At 43.7% G+C, this 20,295-nt stretch overlaps 1 protein-coding gene across 1 annotated transcript in view; it reads left to right on the top strand.

Annotated features, from left to right (window-relative positions):
- LOC138193736 (thrombospondin type-1 domain-containing protein 7A-like) overlaps positions 1-20,295 on the top strand; it is a 152,803-nt gene that overhangs the window by 101,295 nt on the left and 31,213 nt on the right. Inside the window, exons 13-21 of the mRNA XM_069141934.1 lie at positions 1,741-1,935; positions 3,272-3,538; positions 10,373-10,551; positions 11,247-11,252; positions 11,736-11,869; positions 12,603-12,756; positions 14,569-14,710; positions 19,355-19,470; positions 19,956-20,073. Coding sequence (XP_068998035.1) covers positions 1,741-1,935; positions 3,272-3,538; positions 10,373-10,551; positions 11,247-11,252; positions 11,736-11,869; positions 12,603-12,756; positions 14,569-14,710; positions 19,355-19,470; positions 19,956-20,073 — 1,311 coding nt within the window. The remainder of the gene's footprint in view (positions 1-1,740; positions 1,936-3,271; positions 3,539-10,372; positions 10,552-11,246; positions 11,253-11,735; positions 11,870-12,602; positions 12,757-14,568; positions 14,711-19,354; positions 19,471-19,955; positions 20,074-20,295) is intronic.

The following is a 20,295-nucleotide window of genomic DNA, read 5'->3' on the forward strand; positions in this document are numbered from 1 at the left end:
AAATGTGCTTAGAGATTGATTTCTCCACGAAGGTACAGCCACCGCAGAACGTCTGCATCCCAGCAAAATGAAATATTGCAGCAACATGAGTAAATACCCTTTTATTGAAAGAACAAAGAGCAGGGTGATACAGTCTAAGATGAATGGACTTTCAAACCAATCGAGGTAGAGATGCATTTGCGTCGGCATCTTCTCGTAATTGTTATTAAACCCCCTCTCCTTGAGATCTAATCTGAATTGTACAGTTCTGATCTATTTTTCAAACACTCTTTTCGCTGCCCTCTTTTAGTCTCTATTTGAAGTTATGTAGCTCACTAGTGGGGGAAGAAGTATTGAGATCTCTTAATTAAAGGGGCACTCGCGTGTTGTTGTTCTTTTTACACGTTAAAGTCATTTTACTTGTCATAAGGAAGACTCACGGCCTGTGAGCAAGCTGCGTGATGTGCAGCTCTGGAGGAGCTTTGTATATCGAGCCTTTATCTTGAATGTCCCCGTAGAAGTAGCAATACCAGCACATAGATTCAATATTTCATTAGAATAAAAAAAAAAAAAAAAAACTATTTTTTTTCCCAAAGGAATAGTTCAATATTTTGGACGGAACTTGCAGATTCGGTCTCATGTCTGTCCAGTAAATTCATAATACGAAGCCACTGACGGCAGCCAGCTCGGCTGAGGGAATCGGTCTCCTCCGCCAAATGGTGACAAAATATGTCTGAAAGCAGCAATAAAACTCACTGTTTGATATTAAATTTGTATCTTCCATTCATACTGAAACTAAAAGTGTTAAAAAAGTGATTGTTTTGTTGCTTTTCAAACTAATACATTTAGCTCAAGCTTTTGTGACCTCAGCTAACTGGCTGCTGGCTTTAGCTTCATTTCTCACATGACTCTCAAAAAGTCAAGTATTCCTTCATTAGATAGACATGCAGAATGGCCCTCGCTATTGCATTATTATTGTCCACAGATGCAATCAACAGCATTGCAATGTTTGCGTTTGCACAATGTGGAATAAACGTAGAGTTGGGTTATTTCCAAACTGTAAACCTAACTTTAAATCACGCACCGCATTTTATAAGCTAACTGTTTTGTCTGCAAAGTCTGAATCTGAAATATTCTTAACTTCAGTTTCAACAAATTGCTGCAAAGTAAAAATGTACAATATCATCCTTTGAAGTTCAAAAGCTGCATAAAATGGAAGTCTGGAAGCCCCATCATAACTTTAAGACCTCATATTATTCCTACGGAGCTCTTCACTCAGAAAGCGGGCTGACTTGTTGCTTCTCGAGTTTCCAGCAGTAGAACGGGAGTCTTTAACTTTCCTTTTTGTTAAAACTTATAATGGCTAAAATGACCTCCAACCACCACCCCTAAGTATGCTCTGGTTTCGCTCCATCTTATTCCACTATTGCATTTTGTTTTGATATTTCCTGAACATTGAAATGTTAATCTGGTTGTCTGTTATATTATTCACTGTAATTGTAAAGTGTATTGGGACCATGTTCCATTGGATTTTTTTCACTTTAAATAAAAAACTGATAGGGAGTTCCGTAAAGTTGCATTTACGGTATATCCAGTACTTCATTATGTGTATCTTACACCGCTATACTCTTGTTTTTTTATGACCGTACAACCCCATCTTGAAGCTTCCCATCCTCGCAGTGACTACTAATCGATCTGTTCCGCCCTGTTTAATGCCGTAATGGAGCCCGTTTCTGACTCGACTTCCTCTAATTCCTCCAGCTGTGTCCTGCCGCCAGCTGGACGGGATGCAGGCCGACATCAGCCAGTGTCTGAAATTCGCCAAGGCCATGCCTGCCATCACTCAGCGCTGTCAGCTCCCCTGCCAGGACGACTGCCAGCTGACCAACTGGTCCAAGTTCTCGTCCTGCACGGCCGACTGCGTCGGGGTCCGCACCAGAAAGAGGGCATTGATAGGTGAGGACACGAAGCGCAAACAGAGCGCTGCTGTGAGCCCCCCTTTTTCAGACAAAACGCATTCGCGCTGCAGTTGCGGTTGTTGGCGCGGCGCTTCAAGAGACGAGCAACAAATCTGAGAGAACCTTTCGGCCTTCGTCATCCCTCCGTGTCCCCGGAGACTTTCCTTGTGCGTCAGTCATAAAGCAAAATGACAACGGTGGTGTGACGCATTGAGGCACCGACACAAGAGCTCACAGGAGAGGGGAAAGTTAAACTGAGAAACTGGATTTAAGAAGCTTTTTTTTTTTTTCCCCCATGATGTGAAAGTTAAGTACTTTGTGACCCACTGACCTCAGTGTAGAGGACTAGAGCCCTTTGATTTATTACCCTTTGAAGATGTGGTTTAATTGTTCTTTAGCTTTGAATCAGGAAGGAAAGGGTGCAGATTTTGTGGTTTTATCCACAATCCTACAGCTGTGTTTATGGGAAAGGTTATCGGCAACTGGGGAAGAGGATTTCAAGCTACATTACGATTCCAAAATTCCTCGTAAACTAATCTGATTTTAATCGGATATTTAATTGAAAATATTCAAATCAAATATTTAGCTTTACCGGCAAAGCTCTGAATCCCTGAAAGTTCTTCTTCTCCTTATGTTGTGTAATGGCGGCTGGCAGGCAGCGTTTCGGCACATTACCGCCACCTTCTGACGGGAGTGACGCATTGCAACCAGGCGGCGGTAAAACAAACGGGTGAAAAAAAAAAAGGAAGAACGACAGTCGCATGTAGATTATAACGACTATTCGAGTATTCAAAAAGTCGTGCCCCATCCCTACCAGTAACATGCGGTATGCTGCTCATGTCCAGTTCAACAAGCAGCTGTGGTCTGGATGCAGGATAAACTTGCGAAACCACAGCTGGAATTAATTTTAATGCAAAAAAAAAAAAAATTGGCATGTTAAGACGCACTTACTTTGATAGAAAGTAAACCATCCAAGCAGTATCTCCTAATGATGGACTGCTACGGGAGGAAAAAAAAAAAAGTTTCTTTGCACAGTGATCTATGATTAACGATGCTTGGCGTGTGCGGGGATAAAAAACATCAAGCTGTTTCAGTAAAAGCGCACTCTGCATGAAGCTATTTTGCCAATGTAATCTATCATCAGGAGTTGCTGTCCCCCCATGCGTGTATCCCAGATGCTTTGAGGGAGGAGGGGAGCAGCTCCGGTGTTGTCTAAGTCTTTTTATTTATCTTTATCCAGTGAGCAAATTATCCCAAACAAGACCTTAAAAGTAGCCTCAGCTACCGATACAGACGTGTGACTCTGCTCACCTGCGTTCCTCTCCGCTCCCCAGGCAGAAGCAAGAAGAAAGACAAGTGCAAGAACACGCAGATGTACCCGCTGAGCGAGACGCAGTACTGCCCCTGTGACAAGTACAACGCCCAGCCGGTGGGGAAGTGGTCCGACTGCATCCTGCCCGAAGGAGGCAGAGCGGAGAGCGTCCTGGGAATGAAGGTCCAGGGCGACATCAAGGAGTGCGGCCAGGGCTACCGCTACCAGTCCATGGTGTGCTACGACCAGGACAACAGGCTGGTGGAGACGTCGCGGTGCAACAGCCACGGTGAGTTTAAAAGAATTCCTCTTTTGCGTAGTCGTGAGGAATCGTTTCCGTTCATCGGCCGGATGAAACAAGCCGACGTGTCGTATTCCCGTCTTCGTTCTTTGTGGTTTGATAACGATGTCATCCCTTCATTTTTGCTGTGCTTTAATGCCACATGACTGGAGGATTGAAGCCACTATAGTACACTGTTTATTTTGATTATTGGTTCTTGTCAGTAATGTATTTGTATATTTCACTGGTAAGATTTGCATATTTAAGTTGTTATTTATGTCGTCTTTCACCCCCTCAGCCATCCACTCAATATCATGGAGGTGAATCTTTGTCAGTCTCACCACCTATTCAGCGACTTCTCCTTAAAATCAAAGCTAAAACTAGTGAATGGTGGGTTTTTGGCTCTCTGCGTGGCTACACATATCAACAAAATTGAGAAAGATTGAGTCTTGAGGTGCAGCACTATATATAGCAAATCATAATGTTTTCCCTCGCCAGCCTTGACTCCATGGTTTCAGGTGAGGAATCTACTGTAGCGCATTGGGAAGGCTGCGGATCGGGCCAGTAACTTTTTGTTCTGTTAAATATTCATCTGAAGCGTGAGATTTTGTTTGTGCACTATATGAAAGCCACTCCCATGAAAAGCTCGCGACTCATTCTGAATACTGAATTTCACATATAAAGAAGGCCTTTTTCTGGCGCACTCCTGTCAGAATCATTTGTCTCCTTGTTGTAAGGTCTTATCTTAGATCCAAAATACTTCAAGCAAAGGAGCCCGGGCTCAGAAACTCGTTGTGAAATTGCTGTGAAATAGAATGCGGGAGATGTTCAAATGAATACATCACTGTTGTGCATATATAAACATGGTTTTAGTCTCCTTGTGTGAGTCACGGATTCAGATATGCGTCGGTTAATCTGAGTGTGGGTGTGACGAGAGCACATCGTAACGACGGGGTTATGTGTGTTCGTCAGCCTCTTGTGCGTATTTTTACACCTATGTGAGTGTCTTGTGTGTGCATCCGCGCATTCGTCTTCAGGCGTCATTGAGCCGAGAAAACAACAAATGTTCCTTGAGGTGTACAAGAAAACAAAAACCGCACTCATGAGGCTTTCGTACATGTGAACCTCAAAGATATCATTAAATCTCTTCTTTTCATTCCCATCTATTCAGTCGCTCTTCCCTTGTTGGCGCTGCCACTTCCCTCCTCCATTTTTTTCCGAGGCCATCGTCTCTATCTCGGCCATCACCACTTTTAATCTTGATAGAGGAGGAGACACGGCCCTTCCACAACTCTGCGGCTGACACTGCCTTCGGCTATGATGTCGATCAAGCAAACTGTGCCATTGTTATCTCTACATTCCACAGACATCGCCAGAAAGAAAATAAAAGGGGGAGCTATCATTAAAAGTGAACGTTGTTTCAAGCTCTGCGGTATTGCTCACATTTCATATTGCCTCGTTCCTCTATGAGAAGCAGAGAGTTTTTCTGCACGAGGCAAGATAACTGAATCATCGTGAACGCTGCTCTGAACTGTTTTCAATAAACTCTTCCTCGCAGTTTGCACAGCAACTAACAATTTGAGAATTGTGAACTACAGAGAAAAACATATTGAAAAAAGGATTTTTGAAATTTATAGGGATGTATTTTCTTAGCCGTGTAATTGCTCAAAGTCGCGCTCGACTGCAGGAATGTAATAATCAGTGACATCCAAATGACTGATTGTATTAGTTTCCCGCAATAATTGCAGTCAGCCACAAGAAGATCTAATTAGTGTCTTGTCAGGTTCAATATAATCAAGGCCGAGTCGAGAATGAGGAGACTCAAGACACTGACTGAAATTGGGCCGTTCTGCCATCAACTTGTCGGTCTGAAAAGACACATTTTCCACCTGGAGAGTTTTCAATCCCCTAAACTGTTTCAACAAAACAATAACTGCTCAACAAAAAAAAAGATCCAGCCAGGGGTTGACAAATGTAACTTCTCAACAAAAGGCTACGTAATTGTTCAACAAAACAATGGAAGTACTCAACAGAAAGTTTAAGTACTCAAATGATATGACAATAAAATAGAGCTACTTGAAAAAATGGAAACAGTGGAAATACTCAACCAAGAAGTAACATTTAAATGGCTGTAGTTCCACTGAATTGTGTCAAAGGTGATGGTGTTGTCAGAGAAAATCGAGCAATAAGTCCCCTGCCATGTCCTATATATATTTGACATCACTTATATATATATATATATATATATATATATATATATATATATATATATATATCTTATCTCTAAGCAACCCGTGATGCGTTGACCTTCACTGTGACTTAATATTACGGGATGGCTCAGGGGGCCTTGGCCTCATCCTAGCAGGATGTGGTGAAAGGGGGGAGGGAAGGCAGTCGCTGTGGGAAGCCATAAAGGGTAAAGCTTAAGGGCGAGCATCTTGCCAAGGCCCTGTGAACTTGAGCGGTGCAGCAGTGAACAGATTTGTCGGCGCATGACGACCCATATTTGTAATAACAGGAGGAACACGGCGAGAGCCGGCGCCATATAATTGAGCCGATGCTGTTTTGAGGGTTGCAACATGTTAGCCGTGTGCTATCATGGTATGAGGACTCTGATAAGGTTAGAAAAGAACATCAAAGGGTCCTCGTGGCCTGTGGTGACTCTGTTTTTTTTCGATTTCCCTTTGCTCCAACCTGAGCATAGAGCCCCCGCAGTTATTTCTCCGAGCACCCGGGGATTAGGGCTGTCTCCATTGCCTTGGAGATTATTGTGGTGCAGAGGGTGTAACTGGTCAAAAAAAAAAAAAATCATCCAATAATGTTGGATTATTCCTGGAGCCAAAAAAGCCAACCACCCGTCAAGCACATGAAATTCGGTGTCAGATACCGACGGTACGGTAACTCAGCCGGACGTTATTGCGAGAACAACTGGTGCAAACGGAGAGTAAGAACTGTTTTGGAGAGCAGCCATATTAAATGTGATCGAACGAACATCAGTTCAGCCGCATTTAAACTAATGTGCATTTCAGTTTGTACTGTATTTTTCTGTGGGTGGTTGAATTGATGTGTATCATTTATTTGTATCATTTTACACATGAATATTTTATGTTGGGTTAAATACGACAGCGGGAAACGCAGTGTAGTCTAAAATAATGTCCATCGACTCGTGTCGGGGCCAGTGAGGATCTTGAACCAACCTTTTTCTATGGCAACCATATTTTGGGTTTTTTTCCTACTTGTCAAAACAACTAATGAAAAATTGAAAAGTCCAGAATATGACTTGAATTTAGAAAGTTTCCTGACAGAAAGGCAGAGAAGTTATGGGTTTGGAGTTATGGAGGAAGCAGCAATAAGTTCTGTAACTTTGGGGACTTTAACAAATGGATCGCTGAGCATCTGTTGTACTTTTTATATTTGCCACATTATATGGTCGTCCTTTACTTCTGCATCAATTTATCCCTTTCAAGACGTAACATCTTGACAAGTTGCTAGAAATGCATTTTGGTTTCTTGCTTGTGCAAAGAAAAAGTTACGGAGCAATTTTAGCACCAAAAGGCCTCGTTGGTACCATTTCATTTGGGCACAATTTGAGCTAACATGTTGTCATTTGTTAGAACCACTTATTTGAGGCTCACAGGCTTATGTTAAGGCGAAACGTCTTTAAATGTTGGCTGCTTCTTGAGGCAGTTATGTAAATATCCACAATTATCTTTAGTAGGTTTAAGAGTACGAGCAGTAAAACTGTTCACATTATCAGGGTGAAATGGGGTATTTAACAGTTAAGGAAGTTATCTACAGCTGCGACAATTGTTTTGGGAACTACAACGCGGAGCTCGTGCCAGATTGAAGTCGACTTCTAAAAGGCAGCCGGGGTGATCTCCTACCTGGAACCGGCCCAGAAGCTTCCCGGAGGAGGCGAGACACCTAACGGGTTTATATCAGTTGAACTACAAGTGAACTGCGGCCGGATTTGCACCGAGCGAACTTCCAAGTGACGGCGTGTGAGATGTAGAGTGACTGGACGTAACCGTAGGGACTCGGTCAAAGGTGGTGAAGCTATTTCAAGAGGCCGTGCTGAACTCAGCGAGGTGTGGATGTAAGAAGTGCTGATCTGGGGAGCCGGCAGAAAAGGAGGTCAGGTGAAAATGTGTGTGTGTGTGGGGCGGGGGGTGTAGGGGTAGGGGGGGGGGGGGGGGGAATCATCATGTCACTGTGTATGTATTCGTTTCCCGAAGAGCTGCCAGGACTCCAGTTCTGACTGGATTAAGTGGACTTTTATTTTCTAATCATATTAGCTTCGAGGAATCTTGCGGCTCAGTTTTGGGCGAGCAGGGTGAGGTCACCCTTCAACTGTCCTCTCCAGCTGAGTTCAGTTTAAGCCCCACATTTAAGCTCCAAAAATCCACCTTGCGAAAGAGTTTTCGAGGAACGAGCTTCTCCCTTTTTGTCGAGGAAAAATAAAAGGAGGGATTCTCCAGTTCAACACTTTTGCTGATCTCTCCTTGTTGTTAGATTAAAGTACACCGCACACAGAAATGAACAACACTCAGTGTTTTTCTACCCCTCGTGCAGCGACTTGTCTTTGGCTTGCAGCCTGACTAAAACCTTTGTTTTTCAGCACTTAAGTTTCTTCAGCTGAAATCGGACAGAACATGATACGGCACCCTTTTCATTATTCCAATTCACAATTCTCCTAATCTGGACTTTGTTTTTGCCAAAAAACCTCGCACAGATAATCCAAACGTAACATGAAGTTCTGAAAGCTTTCATGAGAAATGGAGAAAAGCCAATTTCCCAGACCTGTACGGGGGGCCCGCACCAGAGCGGTATCAGTCATCACTCGCAAAATGTCTTCATTAACTAAACCCTACAATTGTTCGATTTCTTTTTTCTTTTTTTTTTACCCCACCGCAGAAGAATGTTGTCTGTTATCAGAGTCCATTTTCACACCAAAGTGTGCACTAAAAGTAAAAGGTCACCCAAATGATTTCGGTAACGCCACTGCTGGGGTCACCGGGCAAAAATGATTGACTCTTAGCTCAAAAATCGTGGCCTAAATCTACTGTTTACCTCACTGTCGGTAAATGAGCAGCAGGTAATACGGAAGATACAAATTATTGCTGCTCTGATAACCTCTCAGATTCGGACAGCCCTTTTTTTTTAATAGCGTTATCAAGCCCCGGGGCGATATTTTCGCATCTTAAACTGGAGTTTCGATTGTGTATCGTCGAAAATTGACCGTATCTGTAGCGACATGCCGACACTGCCCTCTGCTTGTTTTTTTTGTAAAGCCGTGGTAGCCTACAGGTTAGAGGAGGCGGCGAAGCTTCGACTTCATTTTTTTCAGCTGTTGAACCAACTCAGGAAATATGAAAGATTGCGAGAGGACGGCGGAGCGGGAGGCTGTTTGTGTCCCATCTAATGATCCTCTATTTGCTTCAGAAGAGCTCAGTAGGCAGCGCTGAATGGATGTTGTTGGTATTTGGCAGCTCGGTATGTCAGCAAAAAAGCATGAATAGACCAGCGAGACTTTTTTTTTCACAAGTATATAAAAAAAAAAAAGAAGTGAGAAAAATACTAGAGATTGACAAGATTGATTTGTGAGGACTCTCTAGCCGGCGTGGGATTCCTCTTCTTTCATGGGAAGTGTGTTCTCAGCAAACCCGTCATCAGCGCAGCATCACATGTCTTTCGCTTAACAAAAGAAAAAGCAGTCTGAAAGAGGAGCCCGCATTCAGAAATAGGAAGCGATTAGGACACCCGGCGAGAACCTCCACTTTCCCGCCTCATTCACCTCATCGATTTTCTTAATCAAAGGCTAAAGTGATTTACAGGCCAGCACTGTTATGTAAATCTAAAAAAAATGCAACGGCCTTCTAAACACACTTTCTCAGAACAACTAAAGGCCACTTAAAATAATAATACAAGATAAAAGTTGCAGTACGCTAAACCAGAGGTCTCGGATGAATCATCTCTGTCACCACATTTGACTGAAACTCGTTCGTTATGAAATCAGAGGTTATCAAAACACCACGCCGTTGACTGTCATGACCCTTTGAGCTGCAGAAAAATGGATTGAAATAATGAAGCCTGCTGCCAGACCCAACCACCGCTTTGGTAGATTTTTTTTCTTTTGTTGTAGACTTTTTTTGTATAACAGACCATAAAATTGTTCCCTTGAATGTGGACCGTGTTTCTCATTCCACCGGGCTGAAAATCAAACGCCTCATTCAGATTCGTTCGTGTACGTGTTGGTCAATTCTTTCCGGAGATCTTCGTGCTGGGTGTTTTTCTCTATCGAAACATTTCAGGAGATCTTGAATTTTAATGCTCATTTGTTGAATATATATATAAAAAAATGTTTAAAAAAAAAAAAACGAGGCTTTTTGAGGATTTGGACAAAAGTAGTTTCATGTAAGAAAACACGAATCTCAGGCTTTAAGAGCCCAAAACATGGCTGTTTTTCTTTAAAGCAGACGTTCTCTACATCTGAGGCTGAGATCCTGCTGGTGGCATCCAGGGAGAACAAAGGTTTTTCATTTCAAAGCAAAATTTCTTATTAATCATTTCTTTCCCGGTGAATCCTTTTTTCCCCCTGAAATAATTAGCAACCGACTACAGTATGCCGTCCAATAATTTATTGAAACAGCATGAAAAGTAGCAAATCAGTCTTTTAGCCTTTGTTTCTTCTTCTGATGTCTGTTGCCACCTTACAAATAATCAACCCTTTAAGTTTACAGTTCACAAACTTGAAAAGAAAAAAAAAAAAAACACTTCCGCCATTAAAAACATTAAAAACATATTTTCAAAATAAAAATATGTCCTTGTTTGTCCTCCTTCCAGGTTATATCGAGGAGGCGTGCATCATCCCCTGTCCCTCGGACTGTAAACTCAGCGAGTGGTCCAACTGGTCGCGCTGCAGCAAGTCCTGCGGTAGCGGGGTCAAAGTTCGCTCCAAATGGCTGCGAGAGAAACCCTACAACGGCGGGCGGCCGTGTCCCAAACTGGACCACATCAACCAGGTACCGACGACCAAACGGAAACCAGGAAATCTAAGGAATTCTTTGACTTTCAGGCTGAGCAGGAGATTAAATTGAAAAACGAAAGATTTCCTCCCCTCGCCATTGTTTTTCTTGAATATGTATGAACTGTGCTACGATATATCTGTACTTATTACAAGTATGATACCTAATATGCATATCCAACACCAGAGAGAGGGAGAAAGAAATTAATTATTAATGAACAGCAGAGTCTGCAGAGCTTTTCCTTTACCTTCCGCTCATTATTGCTGCACTCATTTTTTTTTTTTTTTGCTGAGCAGCGACACTGCAAAAAAAAAAAAAAAAAAACGCAACGGCTTCTATAAATGGATCCCGTCCACCACGTTAATCCCTCAACATGTGATTTCTTATGGTTTCCATGATTTGTAAAAAAAAAAAAAAAATAGGGAAATGCTCTCCAGGCCTGTGAGTACCAGCAGATGCAGATTAAGGTTGTGTGTGTGTGTGTGTGTGTGTGTGTGTGCGTGCGCGTGTGCGTGCGTGCGTGTCGCCTAAGTTCACAGGTATTTACGCCAGAGGATTTTCTGATTATGTCCTCTCGACTGTTGCATTAATCATTGGTTCTGCACTATATGAACAGTTGGCTCGCGCTCATTAATCCATCTGTCTCCTTTTTTTTAATCCAATGCTTCGCTGGATATGACTCACCGCCACAGGCCCAGGTAAGAGCTGCTTTCCTCAGCTATTTTCTCACGTAGTCGCAGATGTTACGGGTGTTCGACGGGTTCACCGTCAGATAAATGTACACAGTCACATTACACTCACTGTAAGTAAACAAGCTGCGCTGTGGCGGACTGGCGGTTTTCAGAGAGAGCGTCTCTGCCTCTTGAGGGCAGAAATAATCTCATTGGCTTGAGTTAAACCTCGGAGAGCTGAGCCAAAGAATCGCTGCGTATTAGGCAGAATTTAACTGACAAACCCGCACGGCTAAGATGAAATGTTCATAAAAATCTATCTATATATATATATATAAAAAAAAAATCACACAGGCTTTCGTCGTTGCCACGGCGATGATACTTGTCAGTTTAGCCACGCCCACTGGGATTATTCTGAAGACAGTTTTTAGAGAAGGAAAACTCTCCGTCTGGCCACGCTTGATCTGCCGCTCCGATCCGCTCCAAAAGTGTTGACGATGTCGCCGCCAGGTGTACGAGGTGGTGCCGTGCCAGAGCGACTGCAATCAGTACGTGTGGGTGGCCGAGCCGTGGAGCGTCTGGAAAGTCAGCAACGTGGATTTGAAGGAGAACTGCGGCGAAGGAGTCCAGACCAGAAAAGTCAGGTATTTATCAACCCATCTTATCATTCTATCTCACTATTGACATTTGCATTGTTTTGGATGCATTAATATATACGTAAGTAAGTATTGCATTAAGTGCAAGGGGTCTCCAACCTCTCTGAGACCTGCTTCGACGTAATGAAAGTGTCCGAGAGCTTCTCACGGGGTAGTAACATTTCTTCACATAGCTGAGCTCCACCCAAACCGGCGGAATCAGCTTCTTTTATGTGAAGAGTAGCGGATCAATCGCTCTTCGCGCACATTTTGTGTCACAACAGCATGAATTCAGCAGCATGTGCATGTTTTTTTTTTCCTGGATGCATTTTCTTTACATTTCCAATTGAGGCGGGGAGTATTTTGTGGATCTACAATTAGACTGATGTTCCCTGAATGCCTACCGTTTAAACGTGTCAAGCAAATGGTTCTAATGTAAAAATGAAATCCAGTGTTTCTCTTTGTTTGGGTTCATTTATTTGGTCAAAGCATAAAATGAATGTGAAAATAAGGGTGAGAGTACATTTCTCTTTTCATAAAATTGACCTTGAGGTCCACATCCTGCTCTGTGAGAACCGCAGAGGTTGTCAGGTACTTCGTGTTGCTGCCAGCTCCACGTCCTGTTAAAACACAGCGTCTGACTCCGGAGCATGACAGCAGAATCTAAAATAAGGTCAAACTCTGTGTTTTTTGTTTTGTTTGGTTTTTTTGGGTTGTTTTTTTTTTCCACCCGACCCGACAGGTGCATGCTCAACACCATCGACGGCCCGTCCGAGTCCGTCGAGGACTACCTGTGCGACCCGGAGGAGATGCCACTGGGGGCCCGGGAGAGCCGGCTGCCCTGCCCGGAGGACTGCGTCCTCAACGACTGGAGCCCCTGGAGCCGCTGCAGCCTGGTGAGAGCCGGACCCAGATCAGAAAGCGGCGGCGACGGCACGCTCGGCCGACTGCCGCCGGGCGGACACGAGAACGTCGGACTTGTGGCGGAGCCCCGCCGAGATTTATCCTGATAACGCTTTCTTGTCAGAAATATTTTTTTCTCCGCGCCTCAAAGAATTCAAAGCACAGCTGCACCGCATTACTGCGAGCGGCGTTTGAATCTTTGTCAACAGGTTATTTCTCGTCCACCAAGGTGGAATAAAAGAGATATATGAACTTGGAAGGAGGGAGAAAAATGGCTGATATCTCACTTATATTACAATGTGCTCACCGTGCGTTCAGCAGTGGAGGGAAGATGATTTATGATAAAGACTCAGCAGCAGTTTTTACAACTTACATTTAGTGGCACGCACACGCACACACACGCGTGCGCGCTTATATTTCTGGAGTTTTCTTCGGGTGACGTAGCGCAGAAACTGAAGATGTTACAGCTAATGTGTGAACATCATCCAGCAGACAGACACAAACTGCAGAAATTATTTCGTCAGCATTGCCTTTATTTGTCTGCTATGTTTACACATACAAGGACTTTGACTCCGGTTGCGACTTGCTCTCGATGTACGTACAGATAAACAATAGACATATATATATATATATATATATATACAGCTCAAAAGACGTAAATACATATGTACAGCTGACGTGTAAGGTGTTTTCACCTTATATGGAACCACCTTTATATAGACACAGATAAAACAATGGTGCAATTGTGCGTAGCGCAAATGGTGCGGTGTTATTGCACAGGTGTTGCACTCATTGTGTTGATGTAATCGTAATCATTGTTGTATTTTCAGAAATAGCTCGCAAGATACTCAACGCCGCCGGGGATTTAGTTCATAAACACTCGTTTCATCGTAAAAAAAAAATTGACGGTAAAATAAGTCAAATGTGACAGATAAACAATAGACATATATATATATATATATATATATATATCCTCTGCATCACGACCTGCGACCTTTTCCAACTGAAACGGCCAAAAACAAGGCGACTTTTCAAACACCCTCCATTTCATCACCGCGCGACACACACACACACACACACACACACACACACACACACACACACACACGGTGCATGAGCAGTCGTACCTTTTGCCCGCCCCCCTAAAAAAAACAAAAACAAAAACAAAAAAACCTCGTAAGGTGTCAGAACATCCTGTCCGCGCCCCTCCGACGCCTCCGATTCACGTTAACTGCTCCGGCTTCACCCGCCGTTCTCTCCGCAGCGTCCCGTTCATTGTTAATCACGCCTCCTTTGTCCTTTCCCCCAAAAAGCGCCCCGACGCGCCGAACTTCCCACAATTCCAATCTCGACGTGGAGTCTGCGGCGGCACCAGCGGGGGCCGTCCTCGCAATGTTTTATTCATCGTTTGCCGGCGACGGGGTTGGTCAAAGGGCTGTCGCTGCCCCCCCCCCCTCCTTTTATTTCCTTTTTTTTTTTAGTGTGTGTGTGTGTGTGTGTGTGTGTGAGTGTGAGACACCCTTTCCCCCGGGGGAAAACGGGCATATAAGCAGGATGGGAGAATGTCTAAACGTAAGAAATCTAAAATGAAGTGTGGCCCCATTTTTTTTTTTTACGCAGTATAGCGCCATTAATGTTTAATAAACACAGACATCGTCGCGTCAAGAACCCCACGGCGCCGCTTTCAAGTCGGGACACGTACGCCTGGAACGCTGCTTATTGTGACTCGGGAAAGATATCGGGCCGCTTAATCACTAACGCGTTTTAAAGGCTCCTGTTTTGTTAATTGGGAGTCTCTGTTGCAGCCCTGCATCAGAACCAACAGTCGAGTGAGGACAGCGTACACCCTGAGGTCCCCCGGCGTGGGAAGACGGTGTCCGGAGTCCGCCGACAAGGAGCTCTGCGGCCTGAACCTCAACTGTTTCAACTACTTCTACAACATCACAGGTAAAAGGAGGAAAACGAGCTCCAGAGTTGCAGCGGAGAGGAAGGACCCAGCCGAGTTTTTTTTCTTTCAGGAAAACGTTGACAGCCAGGTGACAGCGTGCTTGTACCGGTCTCTCCGAAGTGTCAACAGAAATAAACAGCCGGCCCCCAAAACTCCTTCTCAAGAGCCGGGAATGAGAGCTGCTTTTAAATGACTTCATCGAAGAATAAGTCGGGTTGACGACGTTGAACCGGGAGTTAAACTAGAAAAGGAAAACGCAAAACAAACCACATCTTAATCGACCGCTTTGTGATTAACAGCTAAATATAAACAGCCTTACGATGCGACCGATGCTCCCCGCAACTTTACAGCTCTTGCTACTTCCTGCTTCCTCCGTCGCTACAGGTGTCAAAATAAAAGCCTACATTTATGGTTAACTTGTGCTTTCTTCCAAATGGCCTACTCGTGTACCAATGCTCACCGTTTTTGAGCGCATAAAGGATTTTCAAATGAAGACGTCCGAAGGAAGCTGCAGCTGCTTCCTGAACAGCCACACAAAAGTGTTTCTTTTTTCACTAAACCGCTGCCGGACAGAAGAATCAGTGCGTTTTATTGAGTGTGTTAAACAGAGGGAACAAAAACACGTTGATTTTCCGGGTAAAATAATAAAAGTCGCAGAATATTTTGGCGGGGGGCGATGCGTTCACACTCCGAGGTCATATGTACTCCGGCTCAATGTTTCTTAACCATAACCAAATCACAGATGTAAAAAAAAAAAAAAAAGCTTTTAAAAACTGACCGTGAACAACGCTGCAGGCGCAGCAGAATGAGCTCATCAGCTGTTTTAACAGCAACAACAGCAATCAATAAATAGCTCATCTAAAAAAAAAAAAAATGTCTTATTACTCTGCCGAGCGCTTATCGCTTGTGTTTCTTTGGGTAAGATAATTACAGACCTCGCAAGGTTTTTAATCGAGCCGTGTTTCGTGATTGTGTAACGTTAATGGAACTCTGTTGTTTATCAGTTTAGCGCCGGGGTCTCTGACCTTTTTTCTTTTTTTTTCTCTCTCTGAGAGCTACTTTGACAAAATGAAAGTGTCTGAGAGGTCGATTGCGTCTCTCACTCGCTCATTAATGGTCGCTCTTTATAAACACCCCCCCCCACACACACCACCACCCCCTGGCCCCCCCCCGGTCCCGTTTGCGATCCAGCCGACAAATATTAAAAAATATTGCATTGTATGTTATTTACATAATTTATGAGCACCTGTTACTTCCCGTCTCGGTGTGAGAGTCTCTGCTGCGTTTTGCAGAGCGTTTTTGTAAGTCCCATTACAGTCCTCTGATCTCTGTGTGTCCGTCAGCGAGCGCAGCAGACGCCAGCTTTAGGTCCGTGGAGTCCGCTCCACATTTCAGGCTGACAATCGGCGCGCGTTTATGTTTTTTTTTTCCGACCTATAAAGCCCAAAAGATGAAAGGAGTCGGTAAAAACATTCGTCTCTTGGCCTCCGCGGTCGAATGCCTTGCTCAGCGGCGCCTCGGCAACGACTGCCCGACAGCGGAACGTTTTTTGATTAACTGTCAACAGAAAAGATTTCCAAACGAGATTTGAGCTGGCAGCTCTCCCGAGCTTCCCTCCTCTAATCTGCGGGATTTTCACACCTCCACATCACGCGTCACTGAGGTTACTCTTTCACATTTCACTCAAACAAAAAACTATTTTAATACACAAAGAGAACCAGCCGCCCGCTCTGTATTTCATTAGGATTTGTTGCCTCCGCTGACGTGACATATAATCCCCGCTGCTGGGTTCACAGTGGCGCGCAGGTTTCCCGCGGTGTGTGCACATAATATACGAGCAGATATTATCATTGGGCGTAAAGCACTACTTTTTTTCATATATTTCTTTTCCTCCTATTGTTGATGCGGACCTTCCACGCCGCTCCTCCCCGCACTCCTCTCTTCCTCTTCTCGCCGTCTTCCTTTCTCGTCTCTTGCTGTCGTTCTTTCTTTCTTCTCGCAGTCTCGCTATTTTCAGTCCCCAGAGTCCTTGCAAAGAAGGAAACACAATTTCCCCGAGTTGAGGCTCGGCGAACGAGCTCGCTGCAGCTAAAAACAGCCAACCCCTCTTTGTCGGCGGATGGCACACTTCGCGAGCGATACCTCGGCCTCCCTGTTGTTGCAGTGTTTTTTTTCTTTAAATTTATTTATGTATATTCTTGTGACAACATCCTGCACGCTGTGGTTGTTTAAATGCGTTTGACACCCTAAGTCGGGTATGAAACGATGCCTTTCCTCTTCAGAGAAATCTTTTTTTTTTTTTTTTAGGGGGCGGCAAGGTTCAGTCTCTTAAGGCTCTGATTTTTTTTTTTTTTCTTTTGAACTGCTGAGGTTTGTCGGGGGGGAAAACTTGCAGTGGTGCTGCTTTTTAAAATCCTGATTATTTCCACAAAGAAGGGAACTCGGACGCGAGCGCGCAGCTCTACGCTGGCACGGAAAGCAGACCGATGGCAGGTAGATTTATTGGATTGAAGAGAGCTGTTAGAAAACCTTAAAGGACAAAATAATCGTCCGTTGGCGGCTGGTGAAGCCGTGTGTACGCTCTCGACTGATTATTTCTATGGCGAAGACAGAAGGACAGCAAATGTGTAATGTTGCAAATCTGAAGTCAAACTTGCAATATGGCGAATGCGAGGCCGCATTCTGCTGAGTCATCTGGAAGTGGTTCATTTTGCATGCGTGCCGTGCACTTCCCTTAAAGATCCATCCAGATACGCGGCTTGGGGAATTTTTTTAGCGCCGTGTCAGCAATGTAGCTGCTAATTAATTTGATAGTGTTGCACCGTGTCAATACGCCATATCAAAAATCCTTTAAAAAAAATAAATAAATAAATAAAAAAAATAATATATATATATATATATATATATATATATATATACAATTGATATTTCATATGAAAATCATGGTCTCCGTGCTCCCCGGGAACGTGCTGTATATATATATATATATATATATATATATTTATATTTATACATAAAGAAACTTAAGCTAAACAACTTTCAAAGTAACAAGGTGGCAACACGCGGCGAACAGTGTTCACCCCCTAAAAAACAATAAAAGCTTGAGACACTCCACGGTTCCTTCTCACCGTTTTGTTTTTTTTGTTGTTTTTTTTTTTTGGGGGGGGGGGGGGGGATTTATCCGTTGTGAAGTGTAAAGAACGTGTTGACAGCTGAAGCATTTGAACGCTCCCGAACAAGTGTCTCCTCGTGTTTTGTCGCACCCCCCGCCGCCGCCGCCCCCTCGCATCACCTAGCCTTCAACTGCAAAACACGTCCAAGTACAGAAGTTCTTGTGACTTGAATGCTCGCTCCCTCCCTCCCTCTCCATTTTTTTTTTTTTTTTGTTTTTTTGTTTTATTTCTCTTTCTGCTTCCGTCTGAATCACGACAACCTGCCGTTTCTACAGCTGCTCGCACCGGGAGGCTTAAAAAAAAAAAAAAAAAAATCAACAGCAGCGACCCCTGCTGGTAAATATTTGCTGTACGTGGTTAAGTTGCCTTCTGGTCGAGCTCAGAGGTAACAAAACACCGTGTGAGGTCCCAAATGTGCGCCGGTCTTATTTCAGACTACTGGAGGGCGATAACGGCCTGAAAAAAAAAAGCCATGATATTTCAGGGTTTTTCCGCAATAACAATTTTCGTGACGATATGACAAAATGCTAAAAAAGAATATTGCATGATTAATAAAAAATAGATAAATAAACAGCAAAGTAAGTGATATAGATTTATGTTAGCACAGATGTAACAGTCTTATTCTGCTCTTGCTGTGCACAGCTTGAACTTGACAGATAGGTGATGTTAAATCATTGAAATAAGGACCGAGCAAATCGGAGTACAGTTTTAAGACTTTTTTAGTTACGATTTCTGCCTTTTTTTTTTTGTAAAACTGTGAAAACACAAAATACACAATACAATACAACATGGCAGGCTCCCACTCAGATCTAATTTACATTTTCCTTATGAGGATTTAGACATCAAGCTTTGGAGACTTGGTATGTCAGCATCATTGGAAACGGAGCTTTTTCCTTCAGCAACGAGTTGCTTTAATGAAGTCGAGAGGACTTTTCTGTTTTTGAATGTGCAGCGTATTTTTTTTTTAATGATGTTTATTTTGAGTTATTCATCTTAAGTAGATGAAATTAGTTTTAGAAAATACCGGAGATGCCAGTTGTGTTTTTGCATATTTATGCAATTCATTATGTGTTACTATTCATTAGTCTCTGCGTGGAAGCTGCTGTTGATGTAAAGGTGTCGTGAACAGCACGTCATTTGCCGACATTTTTTACAGTCAGCTCGCTGCTGCTCGTGACTTCTTCTAAATGTTTCTTGGGCTGCTTTTGATGTTTAAGAAAACAAATGCAGAAAATGTAACAAAGTCACCTTGTGATGCTCAAAGATAAAAGAAAAAAAAGGCAGCGGTAGTGCCGGGCATCTTTATGTAATATTACACTTTAAAAAACAATCACAAATACTATGTTGTACTGTGCCGTTGGTATGACGCCCGCAGGCCTCCGCAACTTTGATTATTATACACCAGTTTTTTTTTAGCATGAACAGACAAAAATAAAAGCATGAACATGTTTTTCTTTTTTTTCTCTTCAGACTGGAGCACTTGTCAGCTGAGTCCGAACGCCGTGTGCGGCAGCGGCATCAAGACCCGGATGCTCGACTGCGTTCGCAGCGACGGCAAATCGGTCGACATGAAATTCTGCGAGGAGGTGAGATTTCTTCCCAAAAAAAATTCCTCGTTTTGTAGCTTTTGCACTTTTTTTTTTGGTACTTTCTTTCTTTGACGCACTAGTTTCTCCGAATGACTTAATCGCGTCACTCGTTACGATACATCGTCGCACCCTTCCAGGGACTAGTCGGCCCACGGCGACATGAAATATTCAGGAATATTTCCCGTACAGAGATTGCTGCCGTTGCTTCGGGGCTGAGCGTTTTATTCATTCATAATGTGTCTCGGGCTCGCTGTAATTGTAGCCGTCAGGCGGTGGCAGAGCCGTCCCCGCAGCTATTTAACCCTTGGCCCGCTTCATCATCTGGCTCATTCACAAAAAAAAATCCCATCGAGTCAGGCCGGCTCTCACAGCAGCCTCGATGTGTTTTTTTTTGTGAGGGGATCCGATGATGGAAGTCCTCATGAAATAACCGGCTTCATTTCCCCCCCCCTCCCCCCCAAAAAAACCACACGCCGCCGCAGCTGAACCTGGAGAAGAAGTGGCAGATGAACATCTCCTGCGTGGTCGACTGTCCCGTCAACTGTCAGCTGTCCGAGTGGTCGTCGTGGTCGGAGTGTTCGCAGACCTGCGGACTGGACGGTGAGATTCGTAGTTTCAGTCACGCACTTTTGGTTTTTTTGAGCAACTTCTAGCCTCAGGGGAGGAATAAAACGCGTCACCTTTCACCGGCAAGACTTCTCGATACAACTCGGTCACTTCATCATCTTACTACATTTTTCATGTGCAATAATGAGACAAGATTACAGTAAAAGCACAAACCGAAGCAAAGAAAAGAGCATCGAAGAACAATTAATGGACAAA

The sequence above is a fragment of the Embiotoca jacksoni genome, unplaced genomic scaffold, assembly GCF_022577435.1.
Source record: "Embiotoca jacksoni isolate LCO1_2020_lvr unplaced genomic scaffold, fEmbJac1.0.p SCAF_93, whole genome shotgun sequence".
Taxonomy (NCBI): domain Eukaryota; kingdom Metazoa; phylum Chordata; class Actinopteri; family Embiotocidae; genus Embiotoca; species Embiotoca jacksoni.